The sequence below is a fragment of the Trichoderma harzianum genome (assembly GCF_003025095.1).
Source record: "Trichoderma harzianum CBS 226.95 unplaced genomic scaffold M431scaffold_14, whole genome shotgun sequence".
NCBI classification, from domain to species: Eukaryota; Fungi; Ascomycota; class Sordariomycetes; order Hypocreales; family Hypocreaceae; genus Trichoderma; species Trichoderma harzianum.
In genome coordinates, this window is record NW_020209262.1 from 335,300 (window position 1) to 353,468 (window position 18,169).

The 18,169-nt window shown below is 48.8% G+C and overlaps 5 protein-coding genes and 1 non-coding gene across 6 annotated transcripts; 2 read left to right on the forward strand and 4 right to left on the reverse strand.

Annotated features, from left to right (window-relative positions):
- Positions 1-9,200: 9,200 nt before the first annotated feature.
- Positions 9,201-10,592, reverse strand: M431DRAFT_9126 (hypothetical protein; the record flags this gene model as incomplete). The annotated part of the gene is made up of 1 exon (XM_024924240.1): positions 9,201-10,592. The coding sequence occupies one exon, from the start codon at positions 10,590-10,592 to the stop codon at positions 9,201-9,203; it is 1,392 nt and encodes a 463-aa protein (XP_024770097.1).
- A 603-nt stretch (positions 10,593-11,195) lies between these two features.
- Positions 11,196-11,290, forward strand: M431DRAFT_t166. The gene has a single exon. It is a non-coding gene; the product is annotated as a tRNA-Leu (tRNA).
- Positions 11,291-13,445: 2,155 nt separating this feature from the next.
- M431DRAFT_9127 (hypothetical protein) lies at positions 13,446-13,913 on the forward strand (the record flags this gene model as incomplete). The annotated part of the gene is made up of 1 exon (XM_024924243.1): positions 13,446-13,913. One exon carries the CDS (start codon positions 13,446-13,448, stop codon positions 13,911-13,913), a length of 468 nt encoding a protein of 155 aa, XP_024770098.1.
- An 865-nt stretch (positions 13,914-14,778) lies between these two features.
- On the reverse strand, positions 14,779-16,264 carry M431DRAFT_499238 (hypothetical protein; the record flags this gene model as incomplete). The annotated part of the gene is made up of 2 exons (XM_024917776.1): positions 14,779-16,047; positions 16,112-16,264. The coding sequence occupies 2 exons, from the start codon at positions 16,262-16,264 to the stop codon at positions 14,779-14,781; spliced, it is 1,422 nt and encodes a 473-aa protein (XP_024770099.1).
- A 351-nt stretch (positions 16,265-16,615) lies between these two features.
- Positions 16,616-17,164, reverse strand: M431DRAFT_9129 (hypothetical protein; the record flags this gene model as incomplete). The annotated part of the gene is made up of 1 exon (XM_024924245.1): positions 16,616-17,164. One exon carries the CDS (start codon positions 17,162-17,164, stop codon positions 16,616-16,618), a length of 549 nt encoding a protein of 182 aa, XP_024770100.1.
- A 225-nt stretch (positions 17,165-17,389) lies between these two features.
- M431DRAFT_95328 (hypothetical protein) lies at positions 17,390-18,116 on the reverse strand (the record flags this gene model as incomplete). The annotated part of the gene is made up of 5 exons (XM_024924689.1): positions 17,390-17,533; positions 17,601-17,723; positions 17,788-17,853; positions 17,907-18,021; positions 18,082-18,116. 5 exons carry the CDS (start codon positions 18,114-18,116, stop codon positions 17,390-17,392), a joined length of 483 nt encoding a protein of 160 aa, XP_024770101.1.
- Between the last annotated feature and the right edge of the window lie 53 nt (positions 18,117-18,169).

The window sequence follows — 18,169 nt, forward strand, 5'->3', positions numbered from 1 at the left end:
ACCGGGTCAAGGCTGACCGGCTGGTAGTATTTTTGTCTTGTCAGCCGGCGAGAAGCTCGGCTGGGTCCGATGGATGTAAACACCGAATACCACAATACAGATTTAGCCGACGGAGAGTGAGACTGAGACTTGAAGTATGGAAAGCACAAAGGGCGTCAAGATAAGAAACAGGGGCGTTGTCGAGGCGGGAGATACACGTGATGGGCGACGAAGTTTGGTGATGACAAACTGTGCCTACAAAAATATGGTTTAGGGAAAGAAGGAAAGAGAAAAGAAAGAAAGAGAAGAAGAAAAAGAAGAGGAGGAGAATATTTCGAAATGATATTATGAGGATCCCGCAAGTAGCCTCTGTCCGGACCTGGGCTGAAGAGAGATTGTCGGGTCCCGGAAACCAACAGACCTGATCGGCTGCGAGTCTGAGTCTAATCGGTGACAAGGGGGGGGTGTGCGATGCAAAAGACGAACATGGAGCTAATAAATAACGAGAGCAGGTGGGAATCCAAGAGGGGGAAAAAATGGAAAAAAGCAAGGGCGTAACGAGTGAATAATCAGGTCGCCACCCCCGAAAGATACTAGCACGATATACGAGTGGTGCTAACTGATTAATACAGCTTTTTTTACGAGTACTGTACTTGGCCGGACAAATTCGCCGTATTCTGAAATGACTCGAAAACGATGGGCGATGAGAGAGGAAGAGGGAAGAGAGCAGAAGTTTAAAAAAAAAAAAAAAAAACAAGTTAGCAAAAAAAAAAAAAGAGAGGGGAAGCAAGAAAAGGACAGAAGTCGAACAAGAAACAAACCAAGATGAATGCTATACTTGTCCCCTTGTTCAACTACTGTTCAATCTACCTACCAAATACTATCTCTGATTGACTTTTCGCCACACACAGACGGCACTGAGAGAGAAATGGAGCAGCAGAAAGGGAGGAAATTAGCTGTTCTAGCGGAAGGGAAGGGTTAATATGGGACTCTGTAGACTACATGACTACCTACCTACGACTACCTCTACGTCTACAGCCCCGATCCGTCTAGACGCTGCACTGAACGACAACGAAAGAAAAAGCCCAGCGAGAGGGAGGGGGCGTGTGATTGTGATGGACGACCAAAGTTGCGACAAGTTGAGCTACTTTGGACGGGTCCCCTAGAACGCAGAGTGGAGGCGGGTGCAGGGGTGCGAAAGTTGTCGTAACGGGTAATGAATGAATGAGACAAGAGACACAGTCGTGTCTTGGTTCCTTCTCAAGGGATGGCGCATGATATATTGGATTGGCTTGACTCGGTGCGAGCGAGAGGCTGGCGAGACAAGGCCAAGCAGGACTCATCAGAGACAAGCAAAGCAACACATAAGTATACCGACTCGGACAGCCATTCATTTATCCATTCCTGTGCTTGTGCTTGCTTCCGTGATCCTATCCGGTAGCACATCAATACGGTACATATGATAGCTGAGGTACCTACCTAATGGACTACGAGTACTATTGAATTGCCAAGTGCTACAAGGACCATTGGATGTATCCGCTCCCCTCCTTTGTAGGTAATGATGCATTACAGTATGGTAACTAGTATATGCACGAGCTAGGCACAACGGCATCCTATAGCATGCGTCCAAGGCACCAATCACCGTCGAACGAGCATCTCGAGCTATGACAGATACGAAGCGCCGAGAGAAGGCCATGAATAACTTGACATAATATTGCCGCACCCTCGCTGCTGCGGTGAATCGAGATCCTGCTTGGGGGGGCTGATTGGCTGTTGCCTCGATACTACTGCGAGTAGTACTAGGGGACCAGACGCCAGCCTCGTCACATGTTCCCGCAAATGGACACAACGACAAAAGTAATCGTTTGTAATCGTCACAGGCAAGGCGGACTATTGACGTGCATTTCCCGTTTGTTGTGCTGAATACGCACGCATTATATTTGGCGCTCCTTACAAGCACCCAAGCCCGGCTCAAGCCACCAAAGCTCTAATACGCCCCGGCTAGGAGATAACAGTGGTTCAGAAGGATCGAGTCCAATAAATGCGAAATACGATCAAACCCGCTCAGAGGGTTCTAGGCGGGCACTTTTGGGGCTGTACTTTGTGAATTGATACTGGAGCAGCTTGCTTGGCATTAACAAAGCAGATGCATTTTCGGCGCAGGGCCAAGGCGGCGAGACTTGGGAAATGAGATGGATAAAAAAAAGTTCTCAGCGTCGTATTATTAGCTTCTGGTTGTGTCTCTCTCCCCTCAACCAACCTTGCGTGGTAGTACTACTCCGTACTGTAGGAAGAGCTCGTTGGTGAGCACGCAAGTCTTTCTCTTTTGGGAAGCGCAGATTAATATACAAAACAGCATAAATTCCGAGGCACGGAGCAAAAAAAAAAATTGACAAAAAGGAATTGCCTGAAGCCCCAAATAAAAACAAACCATAACAGGAAAAAATAGAAATAAAAAAAAGTCCGCGCCCAGTCAAAATGGCGGTGCACCCGGCACGGCGCAACTGTCATTCTGGCGGAGAAAATACGCACAAGGCTCAGTTCACATGTTGGCCTTTGGGGCCGAGTCTCCGTTGCCCAAAGAGCGCACGGGCGCAGGGCCGTCGTTCGATTTTCAGTTGCGCCAAGTTTAGTTTTGGAATCTATTCTTCCGCATTACTCCATACGAATATACGACGGATCACCATAGCCCATAGCCCATAGCCCATAGCCCATAGGTACCTTGGGTTACTAAAACCAAACCAGGGACTTACTTTGCTGTGATAGGCAAGGAGTACGAGGCAGCCAGCAGAATGTCGGCAGATAGATAGATAGGGGGACCACCCAATCAACCAATTGTTCAATCAAGTCCATACGGGTACAATGCAACTGACGAATTATCAATCAAGTTGAAATAGTTCAAATGAAAGTAGTCTATGGAAATGCAAAAAAAGTTGTCAGTTGCATAACTCGCCCGTTTCACCAGTGCTGCTAGTAGAGAACCAGGCAGCAAGACAAATGAAACACAAAGCAACACGTCACAAAAATTATATACTTTGGCTCTCTCTCTTAGTACCAGGACCTCCCTTTGTTGGAATGAGCACTCGGACCCCGGAAACGCGATCTCCACTAGGAAACTACAAGTACAGGTCCCTATAACGCGTGGAACTCCGAGAGCTGGAAGCAAGGGGGGGGCGTGTTGCAAAGTCTAGAACAGGCAATTCACGATGACGCTCTGCAGAGATGACGAAGGAGTTCTTCCGTTTCTCGAAGAGCATTTTGGGCAATGGAAACTTTGTTGTCATTCAGTGCTTCTCATTGGAAGCACTAATCAACAAGTTCCCTTTCTTTTCTGTCTTCCCCTCGGCCTTCTTTTTTTTCCCACCTCGGTAAGTGTGCCTAGTACAGGCAAGGGGAAGACCGGGAATCTCACACAAAAACTCACGCAGTCAGCAACCCAAAAATCCATACTTGCCGGAGTCTAAATCAATACGACGCAGGAAAGATGAACTGGAAAATGATTACCAGAGCAAAACACAACCGCAGCACGCACCTCAAGCACCTACACAATCACGCACAAACGCAAAAAAGCCACCCCATGTTTCTCCGCGCTCCTCAAATTCTCCCCTAACATGCCGTGTCAACTTAGCCGTTCCGTTGCTGTTGTCTCTCATTGGTTACATCGGTTAATACAGGCCGAGCACATAGTGAACCCCCTACTTTTTGAGGCAAACGCTGCTAACGCAGACCAATAACCGAATACGTAAAAAAACATCAAACACAAAAAAGAAACAAGAGAAAAAACACAGTCTGGAAAAAAAAGAGAGACAGAGAGAGAAACCTGTTTTTTTCTCGGCAACTTTACGCCGCTTCGAGTTTCCGGCTGTTGGTTGGGTCTTTTTTCCCGCTCTTTTTACTAGTTGCCCTTGGCTTCAGGATGGATGAAAAGGATTCGATCCTGCGTGCCCACTTACTCGTCACCATCCATCATAATCGCTTAGAATGAGCTGCATAACCCGAGAAGAGAGGGCATTGAAAACCTCGGCCCCGAAAAATAAAAACACATGGTCGAGAACTTTGGGCCCTGCGAATGGCATCAAGTTCCATTTTCCCAAACGGGGGGAGGGCCTTTGCGTCCAATCCCGTGGCCGCAGACACATGCTGCTGCGCTGACGCGATAGGCCAACCCCCACACCATACATAAACCCGAAATTTCGTGTGTGTGTGAGTACCTACCTACCTACAGTACTACTCATAGTGTGTGTGTGCGTTCTCTGTCGGCTGAAGGAATTACATATCCAATTGCCTTGTTTAGCATGTCCCAGGTTTGACTCGCTACGAGCGGTCACAGCTGGCTACTAGCAAACGGGCTAACAGTAATTATTTGCCCATCCGCAAAAAGTTGATTTGTGATTAGTGATGGAGCCTTTTGGCGGTCTTAGGCAAACCTCGACGAAAAAAAGGGACAATCAACTATTGATGACAGGACTTTGCACCGAGTCGTACTAGCTTGCCCAGCAGATCCCCTTCGACGTCAGCTTGGGGGACGAGGACCCCCCCAGCTCTTGGGGTATTTTCTGCCTTCCTTGCATCAGCCCATCAATGCTTATTTTTACTTGCCCTGCTTGCTGTTCGTCCCTCGAGACCAGGCCGTCCCAAAAAAAGCAAGCGATTTGACATGCTGAGTCAACTTGAAGCAAAATACTCCAGCAACTACTCAAAACGGTCAAAATGAGGAATTGGGCGCCCAAGGCAAGAAACCCCGAGAGCCTTGCGTCTTTTGTCCTTTCTCTTGTGTGTCATATCATATCATACCACCTACATCCCCGGCTTGCAGTAACTAGTTAGCACTGGGCACTATTTAGCATTGAATGATTTGTTTTCGCATGGAACGTGTTTTTTATGTACTTGTACATTGCTCCATAAAAGAACCCGCGAGACCCGTGTGCAAGTTACAGCTAAAAACTTTACCTCTGACCGTGCCGCCAACTAGCGCAACCTAATTACGGAGATGATTATCACAGGGCGAGAGACATTGTTTGGATTTCTTGGGCAGATACGCCTCGTGGCTGCGTTGGGCCGACACAAAAGGTTGATAGAGCGCAGCCCACCAGGCCAGATTACATGCAACTTGTGCCGCCGACATGCCACTCAGGCTGGTGCCGCAAAAGGCCGCACTCTTTTGTGTTGTACCTCTAGGGTAATGGGAGGATTTTGGGTTACGCCTCTTTTTTTTTTTCTTGGTCCGGCAAACAGAGTAGCCGATAGATAGTGTTACCTTGATAGGCAGTAGGTGGTTTTACTAATAGGGACGTCTGCATGTTCAAAGGCATTTGGCATCACCGGGGCGAGTCCCCTAGACTGATCGATTAGCCTATGCGCTCGATCCTGCCGGGAATCTCTTGAGTCGAGACGAGAATCGTGTGATGCAAAGTACAGCCAGTACATTATACTTTGCGAGATGCCCGTCGTTATACCCAGTTGGGTAATTGCTGTAGTATATCGTCCATCTGCATTAGCGCAAATTAGCTCATTGTATTTGGGAACGGGCTGGAACAGCCAAGTCGTAAAATAGAGTAATTAATTTAAGCAAATAAAATTCCAAATGCGGCACTAGGCACAGCTAAACACATACGAGGCGCCGCAAAGAGGAGCCCCCGGTTAAGGTTGTGAGCATTTGCCTGTCTCGGATCAAAAACAACGGTCAAAACACACACATTGAAAGTGGGAATTGCTCAAAATGCACCAAGGGAAAACCCCCAAAAAAATAAAAAAGAGACGAATAAGAAAAAACACCGCTAGACCCACCGATAGTCTTCAGCTTTTTTTTTTGTTACTACCGTAGGCGGGGAATGGGGGAAGGGGGGAGGATTTCCGGATAGACAATGCTTGTGTGTGGTTCGTACATATTTCCTCTTCGGAAGAACCAACAGAAGCTTCTTCCAGGGGGTGTGCAAAGTAGAACCAAAATTCTTCCGGCGCCACCGAATGATTCCATCTTGCTTTTTACTCACTTGCTGGCTCTCTTTCTTTCGATCGATTAAGTCATCTTAAGTCATCATTACTCTTGCTTAGTAGGTTTCGGTTTTCTTTCTCCTTTATTCCCGCAATTGCCCATCAGGGTAATTCGGCAAGCTCGCCTATTATTCACCTTCATGGATAGTCAATGCCGATGGCTTCGCTGTGTGTTAATGGACGGACGGACTTGTTCACTGTCTCACTCGGACCCCTACCAACATGTACTAACTGATACTAGCACTTGTACGGAGTAACAAAGGGCGTCTTTTTTTGCTGCTGCCGGGGGTCGGCATGGTAAAGTGACATCCATTGACAAGATTGACCGGGTATCTGTAATCGCCGTTCCTTGTTGCTCTTGATACAGCGCGCTGCACTGCACTTTTGGTTCCGTACTCTGGGTTAGGTAGTACCTAGGGTAGTTCCTTTTGCTCCGTAACTCTGCAGCCAGCTAGTAACATTGTCCGTGGCGCTTCTCTAAGCTTCTTGGCATTTGATTCCAGATTGTCAACTTTTTGCGAGCAAGAAACAGAGAAAAGCGCCGATGCGGGTAAAGCTACACACACCGGAAAAAAAGTAACTAGTGAAAGAGACATGAGAGAGAGAGATACGGCGATTCGATAGAAGCAACTGCAACTTCGTACAGTGCATATGTGTTATGTGCATGTGCGTTGTGCATGTGCGTGTGTGTCTCGTTCTCGTTTGGCCACAGCCGATATTGAAAACCACAACCATTGGATCCTGGGCTCTGCTATATGCAGCCCACAGAGAGCGTAGTCGGACAGCTGGTGTTGCCTGAATGGCTGGTCAACGCCGCCACGGCACAACAAGTCACACGGGACAAGATTAAATGTTAAACACGTAGACAGACACCATTGAGACGAGCGTCGCATTGAGGGTTGCGAGAGGAGTTGACGCACGCCGATTTGCAAACATCCGAAACCCCTCAAAGACACACAGTACGAATGGCTACAAAAGACCCTGTCTCTATGTTTCATAAAAAAAAAGAGGGGGATGGTAGTACCCTTTCCTTGGCGAGTTGCGAATGAGTTTCTCTTTAGTTATGTTTCCTGTGTAACGTTTTTTTCTCCCACTTCTCTAATCTCATCACTCGAAACGCAAGCTCCTATTGCTGGCATCCTTGTTTGGGAATTTTTCCCGATATAAACTCACACCTGGCATGTCAATGCGGCCGCTCGGCCAAGTTCGTGTCGTTTTAAAGCGGAGATATAATAACAAATAAAGACAAAATAATGCTCACTTATTGATTGCATGGTCTCAGTGACCATTGACCCGGCTAGCTCGCCAAGATATGTCACAAACTCAAAGGCCGTCAGAAAAATAAAATTGGGTTAAATAGTATGGTCTTCTTTTCTAATCCGTTGTGCCCTCGAAACGGCCGTTGGTCTCCCCCCAAAAGGCCGCCATAATCTTGCTTACGGGAGCAAAGAGGTTGATGATATGAGATTTTGTTGACGGCATAGGCATATTTCCGCATAACCTCGTACCAATTCGTCGGCTTTTTTAACCCCTTCTTCTGTCTATCTTTTTCTCTTTTTGTTGTCTGACTATCCATCGGCCTTTTTGCTGTGGAATCAAGAATACGGTCTTACCACACAACCGGATCTCCTATTCCCGTTGCCTTTTGCATCCTATCATGGGAGTAGCGTGCGAGATAGTACTATGCAGATGACAGTAATATCACATCTCGGTTACTCCATATTACTACTACCCATAAAGGTTCTCAGCAACTAATCCTCTCTCCATCTTGTCTAATACAATATTACGAGTATCATCCGGCCTTTTCGGATTAATCATCGGCTTTCTCAATTGTCTCATGCCACGTATCACGGATCTGCGCATGTAACTTCGTTAAAAACCATAACCCCGAACATTTTGCGAAACCATCAAAACCCGACCCCGTAAAACATCCTCCCCTTGAACATATCCAGAAAACGCCGTCCAATCAACCCCCCGCGAGCCTCTTCAACAGCAACTAGTATCGCTTTTTGCTTTCAAGTGTCAGCGGTCCCCCAAATCAAGTAAGTGTTTCGCCTTTTCTAAAGCCGAGTCAATCAGTGCATGCAGGGCCGCCAATCTGACGTGTGGATCTCTCCGCCTTTTCAATGGGATTTTTTTTTTTCGTTCGTCTCACGCCCTTTTGTTTCCAGAGGGGGAGGGGGGTGTGTGTAATCTGTACTTTTTTTTTGTCTACTCTATATTCACCTACGGGGCTTTTGATCTAATTATCGCAATTCCAGCTACAATCTCCCCTTCCCCGTTTGGGTAATTGCAAGGGGGCGTGTGTGCGTTGATTGTCTTGTATGTGTCATCTGGATGTAATCATTAGCAACGCTAGATAGAAACAGAGCCGGTTGAAAGTGCTACAGTAAAGTTATCGAAACTTCGTATCTCTCGCACTTACTTCCTCTTTTAATTCCGACTGATTTGCCCAGGTTAGGCTTTTGCAACTGTTTCGGCGATAAAGGTGGACGTGCGAATCAGCCTTAGACCGAGGTTGCGGTAAGTGCCGTTGGCCTCTCTAGTTGTCTTGTCTGTCGTATGAGATAATACGATAATACGCAAACTCGTCGCCTTTTATTGCCCAGTTTGGCAAATGCGGGATCCCTCTTGTCCATCCTAGAGTGCAAACAAAGCGATTGCGCCATAATCAACACTGTGCCCGCTTCCTTCAAGCAAAAGAATTAGGCTACCTAATGATAATACAACGTAAGTAATACTAATTACCGGATCCGGAATACGACTCGAACTGCCCTTGACCGTTTCATTGCTCTGTAAATAGCCCATGACTCGCACTTTGTGGAACGCCCATTTCGCGGCACTGATAGACTCATCCATGCGCAAATAGAACGAATACCCCTGTAATATATCCTACAGATTGCTCTTTGAATCATGGCAACTCAAAGACGTGTAGCATCCCCAGTGGCCCAACTCTCTCAACCCTCCCCACCCATAGCTCCGTTGCTTGTAAACATAGATTCATAACTCCCGTCGCTGTCGTAAGAATGCTGTTGCGTTCCAGCGTGCCATATCAAGAAAGCCCGAACCTCGGGATCGAGGGTTGAGTTGTCGCGGGACACAAAACTATCACCGTGTATCATAGAAAGCAAATGGTCTTTTTTCCTCCGAAAAATCATGTCGAGATCCGTAGTGGTGAAACTCCCACAACTCCCAATGTTCCGCCAACCGGATAATTAACCGTTTCATCACCGCCCTCCTCTTCCTCGGCCTCTCCCTCTTCCGCGGCCGCGACCACCGCCGCGACCGCCTTTCTTACCTCCTCTTCCGCTGTTTCTATTATCGAATCTTTCAAACAGTTGTTCCTCTCCAAATGCGCCCTCTCCGAATCTCATAAAGTTGACCAATCCTCTGTCCACCACAGCCACAAGCACGTTCCTATGCCCGTGCTTTAGTCGCTGATACAGCCTCCCGGGATTTCCCTTCCATGCTTCTGGCGCAGGATCATACGGTGTCGATTCCAGCAATGTCTCAATCTGTTCCAGTGTTGGAAGACATGAGTCGGCTGTGTCGGCCACGGCAATTCGGAAATCTGGGGGCGGAGGATTCTTCTTGGAGAACCCGCCCGCGCCCGGCTTCCATACGTGGAAGTGCACTCGGAAGGGATCCTCTGGCTTGGATGGGCTCGGTGGTACAGGGAGAGGCTTGTGTCGAGGCACAAGGGCAAGTTGCTGGTATATAGGTCGATAGGACCGGTACAGTCCCGGCGCGACAAGCGGGCCAAATGGCTGCTGTCGATGTTTCCCATCCTGTCCCGTTTCCCATTTGACAAAGGAAAAGAGCCATTGCCATAGCGTCTGCGAAGGTTCCGTTGGCTCTGGTCTCGGTTGTTTAGGCGGCGCGCGGAGGATGTTAAATCCCGCCCGCTTTAGATGGGCGTAGACCTGGTACTTGGGCAGCGTTGTCTTGCCCTGCTCATCCTCGTAGCCGATAAAAAGTGAATATGCAGCTTCTAGACTCAGCGGTAGTCCAACGTCGTAATCGTCCGGACCAAAGCCAGGCCGAGGCGGTCCGCTAGTAGCGCTTCCCTTGGGCACGAGGGTTTCAAAGTCGGTATATGGCCACCATAGGTCAATAGTGCCTCGCTCGACAAGATAGATGGCTTCTTCAGGAAGCAGCCATAGCCTTCCCACGCCAAGCTGATCTTTGCTCCCAGAGGCCACTCTTCCAATGTCCTTCATCCAGCCTCCCTTCTCGTGCTCCATAACCACCACGCGGTCCTTTAGCCACATGCCCTCGTAATCGAGCGCAACGTTTGTCTCGTCCATCCAAAAATCTGGAAAACACCAACCTCTAGCCCACGCATCGCCTTTATGTATCCTTGTGTAGCTCAAAACATCCTCCAGCGCCCTGCGACTCGATTCTAGCGCTCCGTCCTGAGCTCTGGTCCCGTGCGTTTCAAAGTCTTTCTCGCCCTTCCGGATCGTCTGGCTGGAGACGCCCTTTTTCGAAAATGCGGATGCAAACAGCTTGTAGTCGGGCATGTCGTCCTCCAGAGTTTCCTCCACAGTTGGGGCACCTTCACCATCCGCAGGAGCTGGGCCCGCTGCCAGCGGGCTATCGTCGTCGTCAAACGCCATCTTGTCTGTATGGGATGCGCTGTCCAAGGAAGAGAGAAAGTATAGTCTCAGGTGCCGCCAAGTAGTCCGATGGCAGGTTGAGGCGCGACGGCGCAAACGAAATTCTGCGCTTTTTGCTGCGTTATGCCTGAGGCGCCGCGAAAAGATTCATCTGCTCGCCAGAGCCCTGCATGCGTAAATCTTGCTGCCAGAAACCAAAGCAAAAATAATCATGCCATCGCACCCTCAGTAAATGAAATCAATATCGGGGTCGAGAAGAAAAAAAAAAAAACTTCAAAGGTTGTACAGATTGGCTGTATCGCGATGCTCAGGTGGGGTTGGGATTTTCCTATGGATTCTCACCACCAAAAGTTTGTGTGAAAAATGTACCGTACTTGGTACTCTCTACGTCAGACACGTGAGAAATGCTGGTCGGGTACGTACCTAGACTAACGTCGGTACCTGGTTGTTGAGGAAGGTGCTCCTTCCAAGAAGTGTGCTTCCGATAACGATTGGCCCGAAACGGGAATTCAGGGTCTTCACATGTCACTTCGCAGGTCACTTATACGATGCCTTCAACTCCTTGATATAAGAGAATAACGCCAATCCCTTCAACAATCAATAGCGAGTTTGGCCGAGTGGTTAAGGCGCTGTGTTTAGGACGTAATAACCGATCCGCAGTGGGCATGCCCGCGCAGGTTCGAACCCTGCAGCTCGCATTCGATATCTTTTTGTTTTTTCCCCGTCCCGTTTGGCCCGGTTGGGCGCTCATCACAGAGTCAGACTTGCCCTCATATGTCTCAATTGACATAGAGAGTACATTTTTGCTCATGGAGAACTCAGAATCAGCGAAACTTAGCAGATACTGCGTGGTGCTGATGGAAAAGATGGCCCTTCAATTTGAGAATGGTTTGGCGGGCCAGCCTTGCTCCATGATATAGTATATCACGCTATCACATTTAGGCAGCGACCGCATAAACAGAAGGCAAACGTGGTTCGCATGCAAAGGAATAACGAGAGCATATTTCTGTGTGGAGGAAGCGAGCTTCAGGCATAACATTTTGTGGTCCAAAATTTCCAACTTTCTGGTTCCTCTCCTACCGCTTGACTTAGTTCCTTCAAGTGGGGTATGACTTACCTCGACCGAGCCATATTACACACTGTAAAGTGATGCCTTCGGCATCATTGTCACCGTGTATAAGGATGCTTTAGAGCAGATACAGAGAAGTTGCAAGACGGTGCCCCAAATTTGAAGGGAGGGTGTCTTGTAGCCACTCTCATAGAAAATCTGGCCTTCATCGAAGGACACTCTCTTGGATTACCTCAATTGAAGAAACAAGACAAAACTCCATACAGCCATCTGATGAGAGAGCTACTAAAAATCGCCAGATATGGTGAGAGACTCCCGTCTCACCACGTCCTCCCATGCCCAGATGCCCAGTTGGGAACGCCCTCGCGATAACTCCCTGAGGGGGGAAGTCCAGAGTGATAAGGGAGATGTGAGTCCCCGAGAAAACAACCAGGGGGAGATGGATCCTTACGGAAAGAAAAAGTAAACTAGAAGGCATACGAACACAATGTCCATGACTTGGTCACTCTTGACCATGGCGAGCCACACAAACTGGATGATGATGAGTGAGGTAGCCCAAGTGATCCCAACGTTGATAGACGTAACTAGATAGAAGGAACCGTTGGTTGGTACGAAGATTTACGGACCCTCGTTGACTAAATTGGACTGCAAAAAGTGAAAACAATAAATGCCTGAGGCGTGGTGGGTGGTCAATCTGACGCAGTCTTCATCTCTACCCCCTAGAGACCCCACATTGCATCTCTTGTGAATGGATTAAAGGTTCTCCTACGCCACACTGTCAGGTTCCGGAGCGAGACCTGACGCCTTGAAGTTATTGCAAGTTACGCTCCCCTCGCCCAACTTGACTATCTTCGACGCAGAGACGCGATCTTTCCCGGATGTAGTCACAATAGAGAGCAGAACTACCCATATTTTTGGTCTCTCGCATCCCATCATAGGCATGCCACTCGGAACTCCTTAGGTACTCTCTTCAGAGCCCGGTGATACCAACAGGATCAGCCTCAAAGATCGAAGACGAGGGCATCTCCCTTGAAGATACCCGTGTGGCCACCCATGAGGCCTTTTAATGAAGAATCTCAACTGGATGGCCTTGGTCCAACCGGATGACCTTGATCCAACTTATTAAACCCCTTGAAAGTATCTGAACAGCTTATTGAAGGACCGTACCGTTGGTTACAGTAATGACCTCCTTACTCCCTGCCGCAGTAGCTGGACCGTCTACATCAAGACGATCATCAACTCAGGCACATACCTACCCCTGGCGGATCATCGAGAACGGGATGGATAGGAATTCCAACTTCTCAACGTCAAGGAGTAAGTCGAGACCCTCAACGTCTGATGGATCATCGACACATACCCGGACCACGCAGGGAGGCACCCAGTCAATTCGCTATAGTTCCGTGGAGCACCGAGTACATGGTGATAGCCAGCCATCGAGCAGCTGAACCCTCCAGCTTGGGGCAATTGAAGGTTACTGTAAGGTATCAGGTTCATTGAGTACATGTATTACCACTACATTTGTGCCACGGGATGCTGGGTAATAGTACATCTAAGGTGCCGAATACATGTCGGTAACCATCCCTTGCCCGGTACTCATAGGAAGTTAATAGCGGTAAGAAACAAAACTTCTTTCTAGGTACATATGCCTTATACTTCTGCGACCAAAGTTTATCCCAGGCACCTATATATTCTCGTTCCTCCCCGTTCTCGGTTTCGCTCCATCCTTCCTTCGTTTCCACACCGTCATTCAGAATCTTCGCCTACGTCTACTTCACCTTTTCACAATGAAAGACGATATCAAGTATCAGCTCTCACAAGAAGAGCTTGATATTCTCGCCCTCCCCCATTATGCGTTCATATATCATGAAATGCGCGTTAGTTGCGAGGAATTTCGTGAGTTTATCCAGGACTTCCGAAAGGACATGCAGACATTCCCTGAGAGGGTTCGCAGTAAGCTCGAGATACTTCGTGATGAGATCAAGGAGTTCCGTCGGGCGATCGGGCCATACCGTATGGATCTCTACGATGTCGGCCAGCAAGTTATTGGTGATCTCCAGCCATACCGTGTTGCGATCTTAAAGGAGTGCAAGACAATCTTTGGGGAGATACAGATGCTCCGTAAGGACTACCCCGAGGAGTGCCAGGAAATCCTTTGTTGGCATATCCAGGAATTACATGACGATGTCAAGGGATTACATAAAGATGTCCAGGCATTTCGCAACCCTGACCCCAAGAGAGAAAACCTTGAGTAAAAAAGGCACACCTGGTTTGTCTCCAAACCCCCTTGACAAGCAGAGATAAGAGAAGCTGACTACCTAAGGTATAGGATGAAAAAACAACGCCCCAAAGTTTACAACGCCACTCTGTTACCTTTTATGTCTCGGGCTAAAGAATGGCAAACCTATTTCAGGATTTCCCAAGTCGATGCCGCCTGGTTGAATCTTTGATGCAAAAATTCTTATTCTGAGCCACTATTTGGCTTTTTGTTGGTTGTGGGTAGTTTGTGGTGGCTTGGTTGCGCTGGACGGATGGGTTATTTTGATGATGTTTTGTTCTTTTGATGATGTTTTGTTCTTTTGAGGATGTCTTGTTCTTTTGAGGATTTTCTTGTTCTTTTGAGGATTTTCTTGTTCTTTTGAGGATTTTCTTGTTCTTTTGAGGATATTTTGTTCTATTGAGGATGTTTTGTTCACATTAGGTATTTTCTATATCAAAAAATGGCGTTGCCCAGATGGAAATGAACAGTACCTACCTTAGTGACACGTACGGAGTAAATTGTGATCGTCAATAAGACCTGATACAAGTGATGGGTTGGCCAATGAAAGGCGCAGCCTGCGGAAATTTGCTTGTGCAATATGATGAAAACATGAACTACATATTTGTTTATGGCTTGAGGGCATTTTGTCTCCTCTCAGTAGGTAGGGAGAAGGAAAGGATTAGGTTGCTGAGGAGCTTCCGCGTCTTATAAGGAGACTTTCACTACGATTTAGTAGCCGAGACTCATTACTGCGTTGCTATTCAGGAAGATATTTTATTTTTCTATGCCCATATCCTATATCTTGAAATGCCCTTTTTTAGTTTCACTTTAGTTCTCATCATCATACGTTAAAAAAATGTTCAGTTTGTCTCAGCCTCAGCCTCAGCCTTGGTCTCTTCCTTTTCAGGCTCCTCATATCCCTCGACCTTCATATCCGCCAGACCCAGCTCCTCCTCCTCCTCCTCTGTCCTCGTGTATCTCTCCTTCTTGATCTTGGGATCCGGTGCCGGGGGGTCAACCAGCGATTGGACATAACTGCTGGCAAAGGGATCCGTCAAGATGACAGTAAAGGGCTTGGTGCCGGCAATGGCGTTGTCCAGGTTGGCGAAGAACTTGTCCCACTGGGACTTCTCGTCGGAGCGAAGGGAGTCGCCGCCCTCGCCAGCCTCAAAGATCTGACTGTGAAGGTCGTTGCGGACCTGTGTGAGGAGACCCTCGACGGTGGTGAAGCGGCCGCCCAGGGTGCCGGGGTTGACGTGCAGCTCGAGCTCGGGGCACTCAAGGCCGCAGGTCTCGCTCTTGAGGATGTCACGGGCGAGATCGACCTCGCCGTCGACTTCGAGGATAATCTTCTCACCATACTCGGGGATCTCGCCGCCGGTCTTGACGTCGTTGGAGCGGTAACCGCAGGCGTCGCACACAGTCGACATGAGCACGACTTGCTTGAAGTGGGGGATGTCGACCATCTTCATGTGTGTTGTGCAGGAGTGCATGCAGCCGGGGCATGTGGCCGGGAAACTGTAGACCTCGTTGGGGATGATTTCGCCATCCTCAGTGAGACCTGGGTTGTTGAGTGTATGGTCGGCGTTGGCGTCGCTGTCCGCGAGGCCGAGGGCCTGGTTCTGCTCGGGAGTACGGGCATATTCGTGCTTCTCCCACTTGCCAACACCGTCCTTGAGGTCGGGCGCGATGAAAGAGTTACCGGTAGGGTCGTCGACGTAGACGCGGAAGGGGAACGAGTCTCCCGCTAGCATGGCCCTGCTCTTCTTGATGATATCTGCAACCTTGTCGAAGATTTCAGGAGCCTGCTCCTTGCGCGCCTCCTGTCCCATCTCCAAGTCGTCAACGACGCCTGTTAGTAGGCCCTCTACATTTGTCAGCTGGCCGCGGCCTGCAGGGATTTCGAGGTCGATCTCGATGAACTTGACGGTCGCGGTGTCGGACTTGACGACCTGACGAGAGAAGTCGGCGAGGGTGGTTAAGCGCAGCTCGTAGTGCGTGCCCTTGGGCTGAATGGTTCCGGCCGGCTGGATCTCATTGTTCTGAAAGTTGCAGTGGTCGCAGGAGAAAGACATGATGACGACCTCGCGGAAGTAGGGGATCTGGGTAAGGAGGAGCCTTGTCATGCCCTAAAATCTTGGTTAGTATATGATCACGGCATCTCAGGAGGGTTTGTAGCATATAGCGACTGACATTTTCGTGGCAGTTCATGCACAGCGACTCAATCTCGTCCACGGGCTTGATATCATCGTCCTCGGCGGCAGCGCCATCTGTTCCAGTTGCCAGGCCCTGCGCCTGGTTTCCGATGGGCTCGAAGAAATTCTGCTTTTCGCTTTCGGCGGCCATTTTGATTTGGGTATTGCGAAAACAAAAGAATGAAGAATGGGGAAAAGAGACAAAAAGACGATTAAAAAAATTGAGGTTGTCGCAAAAATACACCCTGCAGTGTTTTGGCTCGACGGCGGGGCCTTAAATTTTTTGGAGGGGCAATTTTAACGGTCGCGGTTATGTCATACGGGCTGGCCTGCACTAGAACGTTCCCGATGCATCTGCCTGGCGCTGGCGCATGAAAATCAGGTGGTTCATTTTCCACTGCTCTTCAACAATCAGCGCTGCCGCCATTCGAGATGAGAAATTTGTCGTCTTGGTCGCCGGATAAAGATGGTTGACGGGGTAATTGATCATTGGTACGCCGATTCATTTCATCATAAAGTCTGCAAGTGACAGCGAGTTCGATTGGCGCTGCTGGCCAGAGAGCAAAGCCTGCAAGCCAGCCTTGCGATTCTTGGCGCGCTTCTTGCTGCTCGCGTTCGCAGTGGCTGGTTTTTGGGCCTCGACGTTGCCCGAGGGCTTTTGCATCTTTGCCTTGGAAGCTTTGTGACGCGTGATGGGTTCGGGAGCTGGGAGGGGGATTCTGGTGACTCTGGCGCAGAAGCCGCACGTCCAATCCTTGGATCGCTCTCGCGCAGAGCCAGGTTTTGCCGTCTTGGAAGGCCGCGTCTTTCTCCTCGTAGCCCTCAATGTCTCCAGTTTCAGTTGAGTTCCTTGTCCGGGAATCATGATGTGCCCGCACGCAGCGCAGGCATGCTGTCGTTCAAGGTCTGAGGGTGCCATGTCGTGAGAGTATAGAAGCCCTGCTCTCTGGCTCAGGAGATGCGCCGATGTCTCTGGAGCTGCATCTCGAAGCAAATGAGCAGCGTCCGTGAGGAAGGTGATTGCCGGGGAGTTTGCGGTGACAGCTGCCATTTCGTGAGTTGCGCTGCTCTGTTCAGCTGCTGCAGTAAATAAAAGTCGGGACAAGTTTGAAGCTTTTCAAGTTCAGCACCGTGATGGACAGGTGTGGGGCAGGGGTGTCTACATGATTTTGTGGGGAGTGCATTTAATCGGGCACTGAAGCATTTCTACCATCAATGGTACGCAGTTGGACGGGCTTTTCGATCTATTTATTAAACTAGAATCAACATTTTTACATTACGCTCTCCTTATTTCCCATACAAGCTCCTTGATGCTGACCTCCTCGCCCGCCTTTTCGTCGTAGTCAAACCATTCTCCGTCTATCAGCTCGATTCCGGTAAACTTGGTGCCGGAGTCAATTCCATCGGCCAGCCACTCGCCCTATTCAAGCGAAGCATTATCAGCAACGAATCTCATACGATCAGCCGGGGATGAACCCTTGACATACCTCTGCCTTAAACTCTGTAAACTCCAAACCTCTGCAGTCAAACTCAAACACCTTTTGCGGCTTGGGGGGCTCTCCCTGCTCATAGGCTGCCGGAGCTGCCTTGATCGTCGCAGATGACTCTCGCTATAAGAAAACAAGGTATGTTAGAAGCTATTCAGCAACTTATTAGAGCGACAGCAAAATATACCTTGCAGTTTTTGCATCTCCAAACAAAGTTGGCCTCGCCCCGACTGCCGCTCATTTCATTTGTTTCCTGCTCAGGAATGTGAGTTTCGTAGACATATTGGATATGAGAGATTAACGCACGAAGCGGTTTACTCCAACATAGTTCTCATGCGTCTCTCTGCAAGACGTACACTGGACCTTGAACATGTACCAGAACGGGTTGTCTTGCGAATCATCGGGGCGCAAATTGGTGACGCTGTTTTTATGTGAGTGACTGCATTCTGTGAGACCGCGGGGCAAAAATCAAAGCACATACCCCGTCAGCTCTGCTGTCAGTACAAGGGCGAACATTTCTGCGTATTCAGAAGCTTTAGTATATAGAAAGAAATTTGAGAAAGGAATCA